General features: G+C 43.6%; 1 protein-coding gene across 4 annotated transcripts in view; it reads right to left on the minus strand.

The window, feature by feature from the left end:
- Positions 1–22937, minus strand: part of LOC110488940 (follistatin-related protein 5) — a 190084-nt gene that overhangs the window by 37553 nt on the left and 129594 nt on the right. For all 4 annotated transcript variants that reach the window (XM_036943081.2, XM_090198514.1, XM_090198513.1 and 1 more), the window contains exons 7-10: positions 16818–16984; positions 11808–11928; positions 6770–6931; positions 3125–3259 (exon numbers count right to left, since the gene is read on the minus strand). In XM_036943081.2, coding sequence (XP_036798976.1) covers positions 3125–3259; positions 6770–6931; positions 11808–11928; positions 16818–16984 — 585 coding nt within the window. The remainder of the gene's footprint in view (positions 1–3124; positions 3260–6769; positions 6932–11807; positions 11929–16817; positions 16985–22937) is intronic.

Consider the following 22937-nt stretch of genomic DNA (forward strand, 5'->3'; position numbering starts at 1 on the left):
TGGCATCACCTGTTACAGTGTGTGACTGTGCACCATTTGACCGCCAAGCGCCGCACATCATGAAATTGCCTCATTTTTGACAAGCCTTGGTGACAAAAAAGCTGCCTTCCTCAGAAACGGCCGAATGAATAAAAGATAAATGGCTGCTAGCCCTAGCCCAGGGGATATGAAGGTCAGTGTCATCAAAGGCCCTGGACACAGACAGACAGACAGACAGACAGACAGACAGACAGACAGACAGACAGACAGACAGACAGACAGACAGACAGACAGACAGACCCACAACCAGACAGACAGTCCCACAGCCAGCCAGACAGACCCACAGCCAGACCCACAACCAGACAGACAGACCCACAGACAGACAGACAGACAGACCCACAGACAGACCCACAACCAGACAGATAGACCCACACAGACCCACAGACAGACCCACAGACAGACAGACCGACAGACAGACAGACAGACAGGCCATGGCACTGCTGTTGCTGGCACCACAGGTTAGGTTTCTGCATAGCTTGGGACTGTGAACCATGGCAACACAGTGTGAAAGCTTGATGTGATCAACTGTGTTAGGCATCGATTGACACCCACCTGCACACACACTCGTTGACCCACACACGCACACATTGACACACGCATTAATACACTCAAGTTGACACACACTCTAACATACACACAGTACTCACATGCATAGGCCGTAGGCCCATGTCCCTCTCTCTGTGCCTTGGCGGGTGTTAACCTACACCAACACCAACAAACACCCCTGCCTCACGGACGTCCGACGCTCCAGAAATAATTGGCGACCATTTTGAAGTGAAGGGCAGATATTCATGCCGGTTTAACAGCGATTCCTGTCAGATTAATTGCGCTCCACCACGGGTGACAGTTGACTAAAGACCACTCTGAATATAGTCTGCTCATTTATTCGAAGGCGATGAAGCGCACCAACGACGTCAAGAAAACAATTAACTTTAACGTGGTGGCGAGAAACAGGTTTTTGACTTTGAACGAGCTCTGGGTGAATCTGCTGAGTGGTGTTCACTTTTCGCTCAGACTATCATGTCTCTCACCTCATCTGCTGCTTACTATTACGGTGACCACTTCAGCAATCTATCAACACTATGTTGAATAAGGCTGTCAAGATATCACATTTATTTCTATAAACTAGATATCTGATGTATGAACCATTTATGTAGCCGAATGAGCCATTTGCAAGTGATAACTCACAAATTGGAAATAGTGGACAGGAGAAAATAAAATCTAAGATGTGGAATGACACCACATCTACCTAAAAATGGAATGGGATGATATGAAGGAGACCAAGCTCTAACAAATGCTGGTAGACTGCATTGGGGATGAGGTTGAATCGTTGTTTCGTTGTTTCGTTCCCAGATGGGAGGTCATTGAGGGGCCGACATCTACTGAGGCACAGCAGACAGTTATCCAATCGGAGAGAGGGATTGTGGGAGGAGAGGGAGGCAGGAAAGAGAGAATGGGCAGATATCTAGGAATAGGTTTTCTAAGGTTAAAGTCTGCCAGCCTAGGGACACTAGTTACCCTGGTTATATGGAGGGCATTTCACACAGACCATATCACACGTGTCAGCTGATCACAAGTCTCTTTCACAAGTGAATGTTAAAATATGGGTATGAGAAAGTAGGCTACAGTATGTCAGTAAATAACTCAAAGGTGTCATTAACATAGTTGTGTTCAATTTCCAACTGTAAGGCTACTGTATAGCCCACTGTCCAGTGATATTATTAATTGAATTCAGGTTAACAAAACATAGAATACTAGTTAACTTTACCAGGCTATTTCAGATTTTTTTCTCTCTCTCTCTCTCTCTCTCTCTCTCTCTCTCTCTCTCTCTCTCTCTCGCTCTCTCTCGCTCTCTCTCTCTCTCTCTCTCTCTCTCTCTCTCTCTCTCTCTCTCTCTCTCTCTCTCTCTCTCTCTCTCTCTCATGCTGATAAGAGAGAGTGGAGGGATGCATCCACAGCCGAGCTTCAGCTTACACACTAACTCAGAGCGCTAGCATAGCCTCGGGGCTAGAGATGCAACCCAAGGAAGCCAAGCAGGCACTCCACTGGGGTAATAAGGAGAGACCAGACTAGGTGAAACATGCATTCGGGAGTGCTCCTGGGTAGTTGAACTGTGCGCCCTATCCATTTAATTATTTGTTTTTCCTTCTAATATAATGGTGGACTATTTCAAAATGCTCCGTGCTATCTCTTTGTTGTTGACTATGGGTTGTGGATGTAAAATGGTCACCAACATGCCAACCCCCTCAGCAATTTCATCATACACAGTGGCTTCAAAGTTTCAAATGAGGCAACTGATTGACTTCTGACCCCAGAGAGTAAGTATATTCTCTGAGTTGGGGATGATCCAAAATGGTTGCCAGTGTGTGTTTCAACCCCCTAGCAGTTTCATCACACTCGGTGGCTTCAAAACTTCAAAGGAGGCAACTGACTGACTTCTGACCCCAGAGAGTTTGATCCTGTGATGTGTGATGGCACGTTTGGAGTGTATCACTGCCACTGAGACAGCAGCTAAACCTATTGTATCATCGAAGGGGACATGTGAGTGACTTGAAAGTAAGAGTTGCTGTGTTTGCATTTTTGTGCCGTTATTAGGAGAGGAGAGAATTAGCGACAACGTGGTCACAATCATTGGTTGAACATAAAAAAACAGATTTTGACATTTTGGAAAGGCCAACAATAATGACAGAGTCAATGAATGGGACTGTGTCTGATCTGAGCACGTATTTGTATCATAACTCTATGTTGACCCTTAGGGCCACCATACAATTCCTCCTAAAGCTATTTTCATTTCAATGAAAGAAAATTCTGAGTTGGAAATAAACTTAAGGATTCTACACAACACGACCATTAACATTGTACTAGAAGAGGTACCATTGGTCTCTGTAGCCTAACCACCTGAGCACTAGATAATACAGAATGTAGCTATCTCTGTTATTTCTCTAGCATAAGTTCTATTATTACTTTGGAGGTTATAAACTATTAAGAGACTGGATGAATTATTTAGTGATTTGAGCTGCATGTCTCCATTATCCCCAGTAAAGGACACACAGACAGACAGAGGGACAAAGTAGACATGACATACGGGTCTTGCGCGCTGAGTCCTCCACAAACAGAGAGGAGATGTCCTCGTCCACCCCGGCATCGTTTTTGGCAATGCAGCTGTATGCCCCCGTGTCCTCGAAGTGTACGTTGCTGATGTGCACCTCGCTTCCGTTAGCTGGTTGACACACACACACACACACACACACACACACACACACACACACACACACACACACAGACAGACAGACAGACACGCAGGCACGTACACACATTGTCAGTAAGTGTGACACAGACAAATAAAATACCATTTGCAGTTCCTCTCTCAGCGACGCCTGGCAATTTTGATCAAAGTCACCCCTACATAACTGAGTCTAATAAGATAGGAGACAGGACAGTGAGGGGTTTTAACAGAATTGGAAGAAGTCAAAATGAGAGACTTTTAAGAGTTGTCCCATGCAGTAGGAGTCATTGTGTATTGAGTTGATCTAGTTGTCGCTAACGCTAGGGTGTCTGCACATCTGGGGAATGATTTAGGTATGACACCACTGAGAACTGATTCAGGGGTTGAACACTGGACCTGTCATTCATGCGGAAGAAAGCACTAGGAAAAGACATGAGTTATATCCAGTATACTAAACCAGGGTTTTGTTCAGTAGGTGGAAAAAGCTTTGAAATGGAGTGAAACAGAGTGGTAACAGCTGTTCAATAATTCAAATCAAATTGTATTTGTCACATGCGCCGAATACCTTATAGTGAAATGCTTACTTGCAAGCCCTTAACCAACAATGCAGTTTTAAGAAATCACTCCCCCCCCAAAAAAAAAGTAACAGATAAGAAAATTCAAGAGCAGCAGTAAGTAACAATAGCGGGGCTATATACAGGCGGTACCGGTACACAGTCAATGTGTCAATGTGTCGAGGTAATTGAGGTAATTATGTACATGCAGGTAGGGTTATTAAAGTGGCTATGCATAGATAATAACAGAGAGTAGCAGCACTGTGTGTAGGGGGGGGGGGGGTGCAAATTGTCTGGGTAGCCATTTGATTAGCTGTTCAGGAGTCTTATGGCTTGAGGGTAGAAGCTGTTTAGAAGCTTCCTGGACCTAGACTTGGCCCTCCGGTACTGTTTGCCGTGCAGTACCAGAGAGAACAGTCTATGACTAGGGTGGCTGGAGTCTTTGACTATTTTTAGGGCCTTCCTCTGACACCGTCTGGTATAGAGGTTCTGGATGGCAGGAGCTTGGCCCCGGTGATGTACTGGGCCATACGCACTACCCCGCCTTGCGGTCGGAGGCCGAGCAGTTGCCATACCAGGAAGTAATGCAACCCATCAGCATGCTCTCGATGGTGCAGCTGTAAAACCTTTTGAAGATCTGAGGACCCATGCCAAATCTTTTCAATCTCCTAAGGGGGAATAGGTTTTGTCGTGCCCTCTTCACGACTGTCTTGGTGTGTTTGGACCATGTTAGTTTGTTGGTGATGTGGACGCCAAGGAACTTGAAAAGGAGGGGACTGAGCACGCACCCGAGGGGCCCCCGTGTTGAGGATCAGCTTGGTGGATGTGTTGTTACCTACCCTTACCACCTGGGGGCTGCCCATCAGAAAGTGTAGGATCCAGTTGCAGAGGGAGATGTTAAGTCCCAGGGTCCTTAGCTTTGAGGGCACTATGGTGTTGAACGCTGAGCTATTGTCAATGAATAGTATTCTCACATAGGTGTTCCTTTTGTCCAGGTGGGAAAGGGCAGTGTGGAGTGCAATAGAGATTGCACCATCTGTGGATCTGTTGGTGCGGTATGCAAATTGGAGTGGGTCTAGGGTTTCTGGGATAATGGTGTTGATGTGAGCCATGACCAGCCTTTCAAAGCATTTCATGGCTACAGACGGTAGTCATTTAGGCAGGTTACCTTAGTGTTCTTTGGCACAGGTGCTATGGTGGTCTGCTTGAAAAATGTTGGTATTTCAGACTCAGACAGGGAGAGGCTGAAAATGTCAGTGAAGACACTTACCAGCTGGTCAGCGCATGCTCGGAGTACACATCCTGGTAATCCGTCTGGCCCAGCGGCCTAGTGAATGTTGACTTGTTTAAAGGTCTTACTCACATCGGCTGCAGAGAGCGTGATCACACAGTCATCCAGAACAGCTGATGCTCTCATGCATGTTTCAGTGTTACTTGCCTCGAAGCGAGCATAGAAGTTATTTAGTTCATCTGGTAGGCTCATGTCACTTGGCAGCTCTCGGCTGTGCTTCCTTTTGTAGTCTGTAATAGTTTTCAAGCCCTGCCACAGCCGAAGAGTGTTGGAGCTGCTGTAGTATGATTCGATCTTAGTCCTGTATTGACGCTTTGCCTGTTTGATGGTTCGTCGGAGGGCATAGCGGGATTTCTTGTAAGCTTCCATGTTAGAGTCCCGCTCCATGAAAGCGGCAGCTCTACCTTTTAGCTCAGTGTGAATGTTGCCTGTAATCCATGGAAGAATCCAGGAACATATTCCAGTCTGTGCTTGCCAAACATTAGTTTAACATCTGCTTCATCTGACCACTTTTTTTATAGACTGAGTGATTGGTGCTTCCTGCCTTAATTTTTGCTTGTAAACAGGAATCAGGAGGATAGAGTTATGGTCAGATTTGCCAAATGGAGGGCGAGGGAGAGCTTTGTACGCATCTCTGTGTGTGGAGTAAAGGTGGTTGAGAATGTTTTTCCCTCTGGTTGCACATTTAACATGCTGATAGATATTAGGTAAAACTGATTTATGTCTTCCTGCATTAAAGTCATCGGCCACTAGGAGTGCCACTTCTGGATGAGCGTTTTCCTGTTTGCTTATGGCGGAATACAGCTCATTTAGTGCCAACCTTGCTCTGTGATGGAATGTAGACAGCTACAAAAAATACAGATGGAAACTCTCTCGGTAGACAGTGTGGTCTACAGCTTATCATGAGATACTCTACTGCAGGCGAGCAATAGCTTGAGACTTCCTTAGATATTCTGCACCAGCTGTTGTTTACATAAATGCATAGGCCCCCGCCAGTATCTTACCAGGGGCTGCTGTTCTGTCTTGCCGATAGACTGTATAACCCGACAGCTGTATGTTCTTAATGTCGTTGTTCAGCCGCGATTCGGTGAAACTTAAGATAATACAGTTTTTAATATCCTGTTGGTAGGATATATGTGCTTTCAGTTTGTCCCATTCATTTTCCAGCGATTGAAAGTTAGCTAGCAGAATGGAAGGCAAGAGCAGATTAGGCACTCGTCGCCTGATCCTCCCAAGGCACCCTGATCTTTTGCCTCAATCTCTGTTTCCTTCTCAAGCAAATCACGGGGATCGGGGCCTGGTCGGGTGTCTGCAGTATATCCCTCGCGTCAGACTCATTGAGGAAGAACTCCTCGTCCAATTTGAAGTGAATAATCCCAGTTGATGTCCAGAAGCTCTTTTCGGTCATAAAAGCCGGTAGCAGCAACATTATGTACAAAATAAGTTACGAACAACGCAAAAAAACAAACAAATTAGCATGATTGGTTGTGAGCCGATAAGACAGCAGCCCTACCCTCCGGCGCCATCAGGAATGTAATTACACAGATCTTCCATTTTGGTTGCATAACATTTTGCTTCAGTGTGCCCTACTGAACACTACTCAGATGTATGCCAGCTAGATCTGATAACCCACTTCCCCAGAAACTAGATTGTACCCACCTTGCAGGGTGAGCTGCTTAGACAGCTTGGTAGCGATGTCCATGCCATTCTTCAGCCATGCCAGTTGTGGGTTAGGGATACCCTCAGCATGGCACCGGAGACTGGCCGTCACCCCTGGCTCCCGGGCCTGGCTCTCTGGGTAGACTCGGATGACGGGAGGAACTGCATTGTGGGAAGAGGGACGAGAATAAAAGAGAGGAGATAAATGCAGGCCCACATCCTCCATTGAAATTGAAAGGGCTTTTGAGGATCGAGGCAGCCTTATTGGATGAGAAGTTTTCTTTTAGAGTGTCTGCCAAGTCCATTTAACTTCTCACTCTGCATTAACATACTATCAATAGGATCAAGTGCATTTCCAGCATACATTGAATGCCGTTAAAAACATTGGTGTGCTCAGCGAGAACCGCGCAAACCAAACAAATCTAGATCAATAAAATAGAGAACCTCGGTGGGGCTGGCCATTGATTCTGTGCAACATTTTGTCAGGCAAGGTTCATCACTTGTTGACACAGCCACAAAGTCATAAACACTGCCCATTTCTACAATCTAACTTCTGATTTTAAATCTAACCCTAACCCTAACCCTGACCCTACACCTAACCATAACCTTAATCACACTGCTAACCTTATGCCTTATCATAACCTTCAATTCTTTTTTCATACATTTTTACGTTATAGCTCCTTTGTGGATGTGTTATCTAGTCAAACCCTCAGGCAAGGGGATGGAGGAGAAGGAGCTGAAAGAAATAACAGATTTCTATAACACTTGTTTGGTAAAACTGTGTTTGACAGAAATGCCAGTAATTCCATTAAAAATAGACATCCAAAAGAGCAGTAACACCAAGGCTGCAGAGTAGAGTGCTACCCTGGCAGGCTGTCATTGGAAAGAGAAGAGGAGTGCCACTGGATGCAGAGAATACTTCCTGTTGGCTTGATTGGAGAGAGGAAGTCTTTGGCCAGCCAGGTGAGTGTGAGACTACAGGGTGGTTTGGTCCCATGGCCATCTGCTTTCCAGTAGCATTCTGGTTCCTAGAACCTAGTGCCAACAACCTGCCTCAGCTTGAAGGAAGGCCATCCAGGAATGCCAAATATGCCAACAGGAATGCCACCCAGAACACCAACGGTAACGAGCCACGTTAGGTGTTAGGTAAAGGTAGTCAGCTGACAGAGCTAACTAACATTGAGTTTAAAATATTGTTTGACTTTATATATCAAGCATCATAAAAAGTTACTTTTGTAGGTGTATGCTATGCAAGCAAGTATGTAATTTGTTCAGGTATCAGAGGTGATTCAACATTTTATTGAACTGGGACCTCGGTTCAATTCCCACCGGTTACACTGATAGCAAGTAATTAGGAGACCATTTAAGAGGTCATGCTGTCTTTAGACAGGGAAGACCTTTAAACTGCACTGTTCTACTCCCAATGGATATTCTACAGTCAGCATGCCTTGTATAAGAGACCCTAAGGTCTTATTAAAACATACATGTATTTCTCTATTAATTTCTTATTTTTCATGAAAGTAAAACATTTCACAAATATTCCTCTTTGGTGCTCCTCCCCCTTCTCCCAAAAATCTTTCTGCTGTGCATGCATTTGTAAACACACTTTTTGCTCCTGTTCGAATCACCATTTCCTTTAGCCCCAGACAGGCACGAATTGCTAGGAAATATAGTCAGTAAGATTTTTCCACTCAAATCTAGATTCCGACAGGATTGGAGCCTGATGTCTGCCTAGGAGAGACAAGAGACATAGTTATAGGACGATGGGACACAGCACCATCATAAATATCCCCTGCTGTCAATCACACAGCAAGCCTCCCCTCTGCACTGGTTGGTTGCAAAGGAAGTGTTTGTGTCACACTCACACATAGGCACACACACAATCACGCATCACAAACAGACACACAAACACACCTCTCCCACAAACACACACACACACAGCCCTTCAGGGAGACAGCCTCGCCATCATGCTCGAGGATGGTTTCAGATTGACTCTTAGCCCCTTTGAGACCTCTGTCCTCTCTATGTGTTGCATCTCAAGTATCACCACCAAGGCAAGCCCCATTATAGGTGCCCACAAAGTTCTCTGACCACCCACCATGGAGAAAGCTTTTTTCTTGGCCCAGACTCATCTCTGAGAAGTGATTACTCTTTCAGCAGGCCTGTTCTCACCGCTAGCTCTGAGCCACCCATAGAGGGTTCCAAACACCAGTGAGCGGGAACCAGACACAGATGCCCCACAGCCCTAGAGACAATGGTGAACACGAATGTGAAAGACGACTTTATGAAATCGAGGGATTCTTTGTGAATACGTATACAAGTTAGACCATGAACATCCCGGGCACAAGAGTAATGTTCATGTGGCTTATTTCACTAATTGGCACCGCCATTCCTCAGTGCTTCTTTATTAACTTGCCTGTAAATTCTGTGATACTAATCAATGGAATAATATGTAGAAAGTCTGAAGAGGGAAGATTTGGTTGAGTAATCTGGCTGAAAGCAGTTGTTTTGCTTTACCGTTATGGATCATAAGCATTCGACCATGATGAATGCATTGCTTACAGCTAAAGTTTTCCCACGTTATATTCTCCCTCCCTTGTATATATTATAACACATTTCTATATAATATAAAGCAGTGGTTATCAAAGTACGTATTACCAGTTAAAGGGGGATGTTGTGGCGCATAATTGAGAGAAAGCCCATCAGTGAACACCGATGGCTGTTCACACAAAAAACGGACTTCCCCCCCCCATCCATTTCCGAAATCAATTGCCAGGCAGCATTTCCCTGGGCCAGGCAAAAACAAATTTGACCAATTAAAGTGAGACATTACCATTAACTATACCGTGAGTGATACAGTTGAAGTCGGAAGATTTCATACACCTTAGCCGAATACAAACTCAAATACAAACTTTAAACTCAGTTTTTCCCAATTCCTGACATTTAATCCCAGTAAAAATGCCCTGTCTTAGGTCAGTTAGGATCACCATTTTATTTAAGAATGTGAAATGTCAGAATAATAGCAGACAGAATTATTTATTTCAGCTTTTATTTCTTTCACCACATTCCCAATGGGTCAGAAGTTTACATACACTCAATTAGTATTTGGTAGCATTGCAGTTAAATTGTATATCTTGGGTCAAACGTTTCGGGTAGTCTTCCACAAGATTCCCACAATAAGTTGGGTGAATGTTGTCCCATTCCTCCCGACAGAGCTGGTGTAATTGAGTCGTGTTTGTAGGCCTCCTTGTTTGCACACGCTTTTTCAGTTCTGCCCACACATTTTCTATAGTATTGAGGTAAGGGCTTTGTGATGGCCACTCCAATACCTTGACTTTTTTGTCCTTAAGCCATTTTGACACAACTTTGGAAGTATGCTTGGGGTCATTGTCCTTTTGGAAGACCCATTTGCGACCAAGCTTTAACTTCCTGACTGATGTTTTGAGATGTTGCTTCAATACATCCACATAATTTTCCTACCTCATGATGCCATCTATTTTGTGATGTGCACCAGTCCCTCCTGCAGCAAAGCACCCCACAACATGATGCTGCCACCCCCGTGCTTCATGGTTGGGATGGTGTTCTTCGGCTCCAAACATAATGATGGTCATTATGGCCAAACAGTTCTATTTTTGTTTCATCAGAACAGAGGAAATTTCTCCAAAAAAGTATGATCTTTGTCCCCATGTGCAGTTGCAAACCATAGTCTGGCTTTTTTATGGCGGTTTTGGAACAGTGGCTTCTTCCTTGCTGAGTGGCCTTTCAGGTTATGTTGATATAGAACTCGTTTTTAAAGTGGATATAGATACTTTTGTACCTGTTTCCTCCAGCATCTTCACAAGGTCCTTTGCTGTTGTTCTGGGATTGATTTGCACTTTTCGCACCAAAGTGTGTTCATCTCTAGGAGACAGAACACATCTTCTTCCTGAGCAGTATGACGGCTGCGTGGTCCCATGGTGTTTATACTTGTACTTGCGTACTATTGTTTGTACAGACGTGGTACCTTCAGGAATTTGGAAATTGCTCCCAAGGATGAACCAGACTTGTGGAGGTCAAAATTTGTTTTTCCGAGGTCTTGGTTGATTTATTTTGATTTTGCCATGATGTCAAGCAAAGAGGCACTGAGTTTGAAGGTTTGCCTTGAAATACATCCACAGATACACTTCAAATTGACCCTATTGATGTCAATTAGCCTATCAGAAGCTTCTAAATCCATTACATTGTTTTATGGAATTTTCCAAGCTGTTTAAAGGCACAGTCAACTTAGTGTATGTAAACTTCTGACCCACTGGAATTGTGATGCAGTGAATTATAAGTGAAATAATCTGTCTGTAAACAACTGTTGGAAAAATTACTTGTGTCATACACAAAGTGGATATCCTAATCGACTTGCCAAAACTATAGTTTGTTAACAAGAAATTTGTGGAGTGGTTAAAAAATGAGTTTAATGACTCCAACCTAAGTGTATGTAAACTTCCGACTTCAACTATATGTGCTTTAAAGTCATCATTAATGGAAACTGTCTCTTTGCAACTGAAGGTCAAACGAAATTCGCCGGCAGTGAGTGTTTTTAGACAGCAGCAAACGTCATATTTTTCTGCGTGCCTAAACTCATGTCTCTAATATGAAAATGTCATTGACAAGACATGGTTTCTTTTCCAATTAGAAATAAACTCAATTCAAAACTACAGTAGCACTTGACAGCATTTCCACACAACTAAGGTGTATTTGATTGGCTAAATCTGACTGATTGATAATCCTGAAAGATAGGAAAGAGGTTTGATCACTCTGACAGATTTATCAATCTCACACTCTCAACAATCTAATGTTGCGTTCCCAGTTCCAAGCTCTGTAAGCAGAGCAGAGCATTTCAGCTCGCCTGTCTCTATACTGACGGTGGCCTGTCAGAGTAGCCGGGTGCACCCTCAGGTGGGATTTAGCAGCATTTGGCAACGAAAATACTTTGGGTTTGACTCAGTAGAGACAGGAAGTGTGAGAGTGACCATTCTGTTCCCGCAGAGCGGCAGTGGCTGCTTACCGTTCACCTGAAGCATGTGCGTCTGCGAGAGCTGCTCGTACCCGTCGGCATGGCAGCTGTAGTTCCCCATATGGGTGGTGGTCACCTTGGTGACATACAATGAGCCTTCATCTCCGAAATCCTGCAGTAGAAGAAAGAGGAATGCCACAATGACTGTGTAAGACAAAAACTCATGGGTTCAAAATGTAATTCACACCATCATGAATAACTATGGGTGCTCGGATCAGAAAATGAAAATGTTTTGTGAATGTGCACAATGTGCTTAGGCAATATGGCTGTATGTCAGCAGAGAAAATTGATGTTTTATTGGAACTTTTGTAAAGCAGTAAAATAACTTGGACAAGGAGATCAATAAAGGCAGACCGTGACACACATTTCTATCCGTTTCAGTCAAAGACGAGCATTTGTTCGCTTGTCAAGAATTATCTTACAATTATTGTTTTTTGTATGCATGGTACCATAGAGCAAAACAAATCAATCCTTGGTCCTTAATGACACTTTAACATTTATATGTATTATCTTATTTTTTATTTTTTATATATTTAAAAAAAAATGTTTTACCCCCAATTTCATGGTATCCAATTGTTAGTAATTATTATCTTGTGTCATCGCTACAACTACCGTATGGGCTCAGGAGAGACGAAGGTCGAAAGCCATGCGTACCCCCGAAACACAACCCAACCAAGTTGCACTGCTTCTTAACACTGAAGCCAGCCGGACCAATGTATCGGAGGAAACACCGTGCACCTGGCGACCTTGTGCACTGCACTTGGCCTGCCACAGGAGTCGCTGGCCCCGAAAAAATACATTTTTAACTAGGAAACAACTTTAGGGCTGAAATTCAGGTTAAAGCAAGTCTGTCAGTAATTACATTCAAATGCCATTTTGAGTAATCACTGAAATGAGCAAGATGAGAGGATGTTCCATTTTGTGAACAGGCATGCACCACAAAAACTATGTTCTCCAGTATAAAAGCACAGGCAACTTTATCTGTGAGGTTACCAAGGTCACGAAGAGCAACTAAAACCAATTTAATGAATGTTGTGTCATGATTGCAGCCATTACACTGAAAGAATCCCCAAAGTTAATGAATCCATACACTGTGTTCAAGTAGTGCAACTATCTAGAAATAACTAAAATTAACTTCCTCATTAGACGCCTACTAACGTTCACACTTTCCAAGGTAATTTGCTATTTCTCCTGGGAGTATTTCTTCGTTCAGTTCGTTGATTAACATCTATTCATTCTAATTTGATCAGGACGCTTTCGCAGCTGAAAACCCAGACAGACCTGAAGAAAGATAGCAAATCTTTTAAGTGTTTCTTGTCATAATCCAATTAGAATTCTAATCACGTCTGATGGCATTGTTCAGGTCTCAGAGTCAATACATGTCCTCGCTTACATACACCTGCTAGACTGCTGTAAAGCATGGGCATGGGCCACCATGTTTGTCAGGTACAACCTCTATGATCAGATAAACAGTGTTCAGGGGTGGGATACTGAGGCTCAGGCTGTACCGGATCATCAGACCTTCGCTGTGTGAGGGGAATTGATGGCGCGTTTTGGCCCCTCGGCGACGAGCATATTGTGTCACCCTTTTAAATGAAAAATGAATGAGGGGAGAAATGAAACTCGGAGGGGTGGAACGAGAAGCACTGGAGGCGATCAAATCCCCCACTCCTCTACCCCTCGTTCCCACTCCACCACCCCTCCTTCCCTCTCCACTCCTCCACCACCAATGCTTTCCCCTCCACTCCTTTACCACCTCCCCTTCCTTATCCTCCACCCTCCTCCCCCCTCCACTCCTCCTCCACTTCTCCTTCCCTCTCCACCACCCCTCCTTCCCCCTCCACTCCACCTTCCCCCTCCACTCCTCCTTCACCCCTCCATCCCTCTCCTCCTTCACCCCTCATCCCCCCTCCTTTCCTCCTCCACTCCTCCTTCCCCCTCCACCACCCCTCCTTCCCTCTCCACTCCTCCACCCCTCCTTCCCCCTCAAGTCCTCCTCCACTTCTTCTTCCCCCCCCTCCACCCCCCCCTCTTCCACCCTCCTTCCCCCTACTCCACCTATTCTTCCCCCTCCTCCACCCCTCCCCCCACCCCTCTTTCACCCCTCTACTCCTCCACCACCCCTCTACTCCTCCTCCACCCCTACTTCCTCCTCCTCCACCCCTCCTCCAGACCACCCCTCCTCAAGGTCTGGTGTATCCGCCACAGAGTGATGTCAGAATTCATTAGCTTTGTGGCCTTTTTATTGTGGATGACATAGTAGACAATTATGTGGTGATTTCAGTTCTGATAAAACCTACCTGTGTCGGAATCTGCTGGGGGGAAAGAACACAATCGAAATATTTGGATGTTAGTTGAAATGCAACATCGAAAACAGGCAAAAGCACCTATCTTTCCACCATGTAACACTATACATCATATAGCTTAATTGATTCATCATTTTTTTGTATCAGTTGATGGATATTAATTATTTACAGAGGACAGAGTTACAAAAGTCTTAAAGCTCAACATATACATGAGGTTAATGCCTAGATTCAATCAGATCAAGCCTTAACAGGCGATAGCTGACACCCGCATAGCGGATGTTTTGGTGGTGTCGGAGGTGGAACTGCGTTGGAGCCATCAAATCGGTGAGTAGCTGTTCTTGCGATCATTGTTACTAAGCTGCAGCCGCCCCACTCAGAACGAGAAAGTGTAGGCTATATAGAAATAACGACACTCAAATAAAAAAATATTCAACTACATAATTAGGATTTCTATCAACCTAATCGAGGTGCATATTGCATCTCACACTCCAGTGTTCAACTTGTAAACAAGGCTGCATGGGATTGACTGTGTGGTAATGTCGCCAATGGCAATATCCGCTTAAGGTATAGTTCCTGGAGCCACTTGTGGATTGGACAGCTCTAACGCAGTTCCCCCTCCGACACCATCAAAACGACCTCTATGCGGATGTTGGCTAAAGCATATCTGATTGAATAGAGCCCTAAAATGCTAGCTGCTATACCCCACTCAGTACACTGAGAGATAAAACGCAATACCCATAAACACTTGGTCAGTGTACATACTGTACATACATACAGTACCAGTCAAAAGTTAGGACAAATCTACCTAGGTTTTTTCTTTATTTATGCTATTTTCTACATTGTAGAATAATTGTGAAGACAACACAACTATGAAATAACACATATGGAATCATGTAGTAACCAAAAACAGTGTTAAACAAATAAAAAATATATTTTAAATTTGAGATTCTTCAAAGTAGCCACCCTTTGCCTTGATGATAGCTTTGCACACTCTTGGGATTCTCTCAACCAGCTTCATGAGGTAGTCACCTGGAATGCTTTTCCAACAGTCTTGAAGGAGTTCCCACATATGCTGAGCACTTGTTGGCTGCTTTCCCTTCACTCTGCCGTCCAACTCATCTCAAACCATCTCAAGTCAAAAACTGCACAATCCAGATGTGTAAAACTCGTAGAGACTTGAGACTCACGCTGTAATTTCTCCCAAAGGTGTTTCTAACATGTATTGACTCAGGGAGCTGAATACCTATTCAATGACAATAATTTAGTAATTTAAGTTCTATTAATCTTTTTTTAAATAAAAATAAAAAATCCACTTTGACCTTAGAGTATTTTGTGTAGATTGTTGACAGAAAATGAAAATGAAATCAATTTGTAACACAATAAAATGTGAAGAAATACAAGGGGTCTGCACACTTTTGGAAGGCACTGTATCTACCATATACAGAGGCCAAATGACATCAAAGTCGACCTAACTTGACCTGACATGGCCTCGCTTGTACTCTGTTCCTTTACTTTACTCAAGAGTTAAATCTAGCTCTCTCACTTTAATCCAACTTGGCATAAGCTGGTTTCAACGCATTCCCATGTCAGCAATGCCACGCTTGATGTACAAAATTATGAATAGCTTATTGTAGAGAAGACTGGGGGACAAAATGGCAGTGGTTTCACATGCAAGTCATCAAAAACCTCGGGGAGAAGGCGATGGCCCAAAATAAATGGAGGATCGTAAGAAGCTGAAGCACTCGGAAACAGTGGGGGCAGAAATTCAATTCCAGGAATGATGGTGCTCGGCGATGACTGGCGACAGCTGTGCGCCTCCTCGCACAGTTTTAAGGGCCATCAACATGTAATGTTACATTAGTGGCTTTGCTGGACCTCCTTTATCTACTACGACAGTGTTGACTCCATTATGCATGGTCGAGTCAGCCACAGCTCTGTCAATCCTGATGAGGGACAACGGAGAGAGTGGGCAGCCTTTCCTGGTGACTCCCTGAACCTTCAAGTCTTCAAGTGTCCTGTCTTTGAAGAAGGATGAAAGCGTCATGGTGGTAGATACTGCACACAGACGATGACACACGCTCCGCAGGAAGTAAAAATAGGAGCTATCCCTCAGAGCTGAACCCCTTTGGTATCCTCCTTCATCCTGCCTGCCATTTTTTACCCATACTCCTTTGCTGTTCTTTGGCTGAGAACACTGTCCCTCTCAGCAGTGTACAGAGACTGGATATCTGACATTGTGTATAACCGTCAAGCCCAAAATGCTGTTCAAAAGATCTAGGTCTGCATTTTGATTAGTCCAGGTTAAAGTGTGCAGGCGTTCTAGTGATGGTGAGAAGCTGAGCATGATATTACAAAACTGTTGGTCCTACTTTATTAGGATTGTCTCATATGATGTACAGATGGTCATACTATTAACACACTATCTGTTGATAAAAAAACTGCTTGATAAAGTTACGGTTACAGTGAAATAACAGTTAAGGTACGGATTAGGGCTAGGATTAGTATAAAGTTTAAGGTTAGTGGATAGTTATTATCCAAATAAAGTGTTACCAAAGTGTGCGTGTGTGTGTGTGCATGCGGGCGTGATAAGGTAAGCTATCCTAGATAAGAAAAGCCCGGTAGTCAACCTGTCCTCGACACAAAGTGTCTTACAAAGCTAGAAGAAACAACAGGTGGGGCTTCAGGCAGCTCTTACATTGATGTCCTCCAGATCCAGAGAGTTGAGGACCTGATTGTTGCGTTTCCAGATGATGGGAGGTCTCTGCTCCCCCTTGATTGCGCAAGTCAAGACGGCACTCTGGCCAACGGTTACCGTGGTGATGCTCAATTTCTGGTCATCTGGCAGGGTGAGCTGGAACACTTCTGTAAAGAAAAAAGCAAAGCCGGTAATTAGATCACCTGTTAGTCATAGAGAGCTGTGCCACTTTTGTTCCACTAGGGTGCTTGAATGTAAAAATTCAAGTGTGTGTGTGTTTGTATCCCCATGTGCACTTGCGTGTTTATGTGTGTGTGTGTGTGTGTGTGTGTGTGTCTGTGTGTGTGTCTGTGTCTGTGTCTGTGTCTGTGTGTGTGTGTGAATATTATGTTTGTGTGCATGTGTTCAAGTGTGTGTGCACGTGTGTGTGTTTGCGTGCACGTGTATGCATTTACTTCTACATATCAGTGAAGCAAGCCAAATTACTTTTCCTGTGTGTGTGTGAGCATACAGCACACTGAACAGACGAGTGATTGTTGTATCGTGTGTATGCCCGTATTCTTTAAATTAATGGACCTGAAAACAGTTGAATACACAGAGAGAGACTCAATTAGCCAGTGTTTTGTTGCCGAGGCAAAACATTACTGCAGATGTTGTTTGGTTTATGCATTGAGGAAACATAATGAGTTCATACGTCAAGAGAAAATTGATGAAATTAGGTGCTACGTAAATACATCAAGTAAACAAGAGATTTAATGTACATTTCATTAAACCATGCCAGTACTGTATCTCCGAGGATTTCTTCCACCTACCTAGCTATCCATCTTATTATGTGGACTTTTCCAAAGGGATTGTGGGTGTTCTATTCAATGTCCCACAACGCCACCACATTTATGTATTTACATAAAGAGATTATTTGAAATGCATCGACAACTCAAAATGAATTGCAGTTCTCCACATATTGCTATAATCACTGATTGCTCAAGTGAAAGTGTATATATACCACCAAAGGCACAGAAAATATCCTGGAAAAACAGAGACATTTTGCGTGTGGCCGGTAAGGGTGCCGATGGTTAACGACTATAATGCTTCCAGTTCTTCAATGAGACAATGAATGAACACAAAGCCGTTACTCAAGCGTCCCCTTTATTCTGTTATGTAACTAGACTTGTAACTAGTGTGTGCCTTTGAATTTTCCTCTTGGGCTAATGAGCAACAGAGAAAAAGGAAACACTGACTCAATTTGTTCTGCTCCCGAGGCCATGAAATACAAAACCTAATGAAAGAAAAGCCCAGGTCCAGAGACTAGCGGTTAGCTTAGCTCAGCGAAACCAACTGGGGGAAGAAAGAGCTTGAATAAGAATGTATCTGGTATGTACCTTTTAACTTGAGTCTAGAGTTAATGCATAACAATCTGTCTGTTATGTCCTGAACTGGAATAACCCCCATGTGATCAATGCTTGAAGACTGCAAACACCCCATTCTGTAGGAAAGACTAATAGAAATATACCTCAGCACACAATTGCCCTGAGAAAATGTTTTACTATCCAGTGCTTTGAAATGGTTCATAACCCCAAGCAATACATGTCCAGTATTTCTATAGTGTTTAAAAGATCAATAAAAAACTTGAACAGGATGGCTCTTTTGAAGATTGAAAGAAGCTGTGTCATTAAGTCAAAAATATGTACAATTACAATTCTACATAGTCTCTTGGGGTTTCAAGAATGCATGGGAGATGTTTTTCATGGAGAGATGATTGCATTCGATTGTCCTCAATCAATTTCTAGTCTTTTGTGAAAATTCCCATGCGGGATGGTGTATCCAAGACGCAAGAGGACATATGTGTTGACATGCTCAAACACACTCTTGTTGATTAGCCTTTAATTTCTCAAGAGTGCGAACATCTGTCAAATCATTAGCGTGACCCTTCCTGCCCGACAATGAAGCATCTTGTGTCTTGATGACGATGATGTTAACCCTTGATCTTTGAAAGCGGACGTGCTACATGGGAAGCGACTCATTTTGTCATGTGGAAATTGCAACATAACAACAATGATGTTTAATGTGACACAGACAATCTTAATAGAAGAGTATAATTGAGCTACGAAAGAACAAGAATGGCCAACAAGATTCCAGTTTCTCAAATGTCTTTAATGGGGATTTACCACTATACAGACCATGGAAGTTATAACATGCTGAAATGTTCGAGACAAATATATCTCTCTCAGCACATACTGCAGTTTCTAACGTCTACAGGGCTTCATTAAATCTTAATTTCCCAAATTAGGCTGCAATGTGTCCTCTCTTTTTCTCCAAGCTCAGAGGAGGAAATTAGCAAAGTACAAATGCATTTCCTACGCAGAATTCATTGGCGCCAGTGGAGATATATTACACATAATTGACTTCAAACTTACTCCATCTATTGAGATGTTAAGAGTTTGAAAACAATTAAAGAACTAATTTTCAGAGTTCAGCTCTGGGTTTATTGGATACATCAGAGATGAAAAAGTTACTTGATGTTTTCCTACTAGCAGATCAAGATACGGGTTCAATGATTACATGAACACACCTCTTTTAAAAATAACCTAAGCAAAATCTTTGCAGAAAGCAAACGGCGGTCATCTTTTGACATGCTCACTGAACTCTGTCGGCCCATGTCACATACACAAAGACAGATGCACACAAGGGACATACTACTCCACAAATAAAACAATACAATGTCCTAGTGGGAGCTTCCTATTGTGGCTCTGTTATGATGCTGCTCCCCCTCGATCCTGCTGGCAAAACAACCCTGACAACGTCACTGCTAACACGACGCATGGACATTTCAAAACTCAGTAGGCTTTGTAGCTGCGGTGTTGAAGCGGGACATACCCATACAATCTCCTCCCTAACCATTCAATTACAGTCCCTTGTATCTTAATGGCTTTGGAAATGCGTTTAGAGCGACAAACTCGATTCGCAGGCGATCTCGGGGGAACTGAAACGGGGGAAGTCATGGGGGAGATTTTAAAAAGAGAAATCGGCAGGCAGCAGGCTGCATCATACTGTTGGAGGGAAACCACCAAACCCCATGCATGCGAAGTCTGTACAGGCACAGAATGGGCAATTTCTTATTGATCGAATCGAACTCAGTGTGGGCTAATGGACATTATATCCGATCTTCTCTGGCCTCTGATTTATCAGAACGACTAGTGACCCTGGCTGCTCCTTTCGTCTTGTTTTGGACTTCCATGGCTTTTCTCCTGGGAGGGACCTAACCTTCAACATCCAGCCTGTAATTAGTGATTAACGGCTGGGTCTAGTTTTTGATTTACTCCCCAACTGTTCCCATAATGGGATGTTGGTCCATGCCCACCGCCCAAGACTAAATCACCTATGGCACAGTAGAGGAACGGTTGTCAGGGAAAATAGCTGTCACTGTCGTTTAGCTACTCCCCTGCTCACCTAGCTCTTTCTGTTTCTCTCTCCTTCTCTTTCTGTTTATCTCTCTCTCCTTCTCTCTATTTCTCTTTCTCCTTCTCTCTTTCCTTCTCTTTCCGTTTCTCTCTCTGTCCTCTTTCTGTTTCTCTCTCCTTTTTCTGTTTCTCTTTCTGTTTCTCACTCTCCTTCTCTCTTTCCTTCTCTTTCTGTTTCTCTCTCCTTCTTGTTCTGTTTTTCTCTCTGTTTCTCTCTCTCCTCTCTCTCCTTCTCTTTCTGTTTCTCTCTCTTTCTGTTTCTCTCTTGTGCTTTCCCAACATCATATCTATCATATATGTGGCACACATCCTCTAAAGAGGTGTTATCTGTCCAGGTGGGTGTATCTCCATTGCTGCTGTTTTTTTTAAGATATATTGTCTGGTGCTGTTACATCATTTTGAACAACCCCCAAATCACTCCACTTGGGTTTAGGGTTCCCTAGACCGATAGGAGGGTTAGCTCGACTGAATTACCTGCTCCAATATCAACGTCTGCAGACAGGAACAGCCCTGCCAATACCAGTAATACTTTGATCAAGACTTAAAGCTTCATAAAGCAGACTGCAAGTAAAGCCAAATGAAATAAAAACCTCTGCACCAAGGTTATAAATGTGAGCGAAGCCTGTAAAAGTGGAACTTACTGAGTGCATTACCTCACCTGATCAGCCTGGAGCCTAGTTTATAGAGCAGCTGGTGAAGGAGCCTCGTGGGACCGACCACACATGGCTGAAGACTATTGTAACTGGACTAATTTGATCAAAACTACCTTGTGAAAAAGGCATTGAGAGAAAAGCTATCCCGTCAAAATGCAAGGTACATTTGGGGTTTGGGTTTATCATAAGGGGGCCATGCTGATTTGGCTGTGATGCCGCTCTCACCCACTCAAGTGAGTTATATTCCTTATTCTGCGGTTCGTAACAGTGAATAATATTGAGCGCCTTCCCACCTGTGTGTGTGTGTGTGCGCGTGCGTGTGTGTGCGTACGTAATTGCGTACGTGCGTGTGTATTGTGTGTGTGTGTGTGTGTGTGTGTCTATCTGTAAGTGTGTGTACATATCTACGTGCGTATGTGTGTTTTAAAGGCAGGTTTGATTGAGGTGCACCAGAAAGCCATCTCACCAGCGGGCTCAAGAAAAGCAAGAGGGAGGGAGTTCAACACACAGTTGAGTGTCCAGAGATGCATTAAATAATTGCCTTCTAGCTCCAAGGTAGGGATCTTAATAGCATCATTATGTTCAAAGTACAACGTTGCTCCAATAGCTGCATACCTCTCTAGACTGCAATCCGATGTGATCGCGTCAACAGCATACCCCTCCTTGACAAGAGCCGTGAAATGTTTGAAAGGCATGGAGCCAGTGCGTTTGTTTACATGGAAATGCTTCCCTTCTGTCTGTATGTCTGTCAACAGTGATAGGAAGGAGGACTAACGTCTATAAGAAAGATTATGGTACACATGATATTACATTTTGTAGAGATTTGGTTTTTCTATCATGCAGCTTTCCTACACACTGTGTGATTCATAAACTGTATGTATCACATACACTCAGTGGCCCATTTATAAGGTACACCACCCTGTTGACGATAATGGTTATCTCCTACAGACAGTGAGTCACGTGGCCGTGGCTTGCTATATAAAGCAGGCAGACAGGCATCAAGCCATTCAGTTACTGTTATATTGAAAGTTAGAATGGGCAAAACGAGTGACATAAGCAACTTTGAGCATGGTATGATCGTCGGTGCCAGTCATCTCAGAAACGCCTCCTGGGTATTTCATGCATGACAGTGTCTAGCGTTTACCGAGAATGGTGCGACAAACAAAAAACGTCCCGTCAGTGGCAGTCCTGTGGGCAAAAACAGCTATTTGATGAGAGGTCGAAGGAGAATGGCAAGAATCGTGCAAGCTAACAGGCGGACCACAAACAGACAAATAACGGCGCACTACAACAGTGGTGTGTAGAACGGCATCTCAGAACGCACACCTCGTCGATCCTTGTCACGGATGGGCTATTACAGCAGACAACCACACCGGGTTCCACTCAGCTAAAAGAAGAGAAGAAGAAGCGACTCCAGTGAACAGGCGATCACCAACACTGGACAATTGAGGAGTGGAAAAACATTGCCTGGTCAGACAAATCCCGGTTCCTGTTGCATCACGCTGATGGCAGAGTCAGGATTTGGCATAATCAGCATGAGTCCATGGCCCCATCCTGCCTGGTGTCAATGGTACAGTCTGGTGGCGGTTGTGTAATGGTGTGGGGAAAGCTTTCCTGACATGTTAGGTCCCTTGATACCAATTGCGCAAGGTTTGAATGCCACACCTTTTAGAATCTATCCCCCAAATAATTCAGGCTGTTCTGGAGGGAAAGGAGGGTCCGACCCATTACTAGATGGATGTATCATATATATCATATCTTAATCATAAACTTTCCAATCCTACCCAATATCACAGAGAGCTCTGATTGTAATAAATCCAGTCAATTGCAATGTTCTGGAATTATAGTTTACATATAGAAATTCAGTAAACACTTCAGGTAATGACTTCTTACTAATCAATATAGTACATCACTGATCAAGCATATAGTGAAATGTTAAGTCATGCAATCTCCTTTGATGTCAAGGAATATATACATTAATGGACTACAAGATACCAGACTACAAGATT

This window comes from Oncorhynchus mykiss, chromosome 14, assembly GCF_057628025.1.
Source record: "Oncorhynchus mykiss isolate SJ-2025 chromosome 14, ASM5762802v1, whole genome shotgun sequence".
NCBI lineage: Eukaryota > Metazoa > Chordata > Actinopteri > Salmoniformes > Salmonidae > Oncorhynchus > Oncorhynchus mykiss.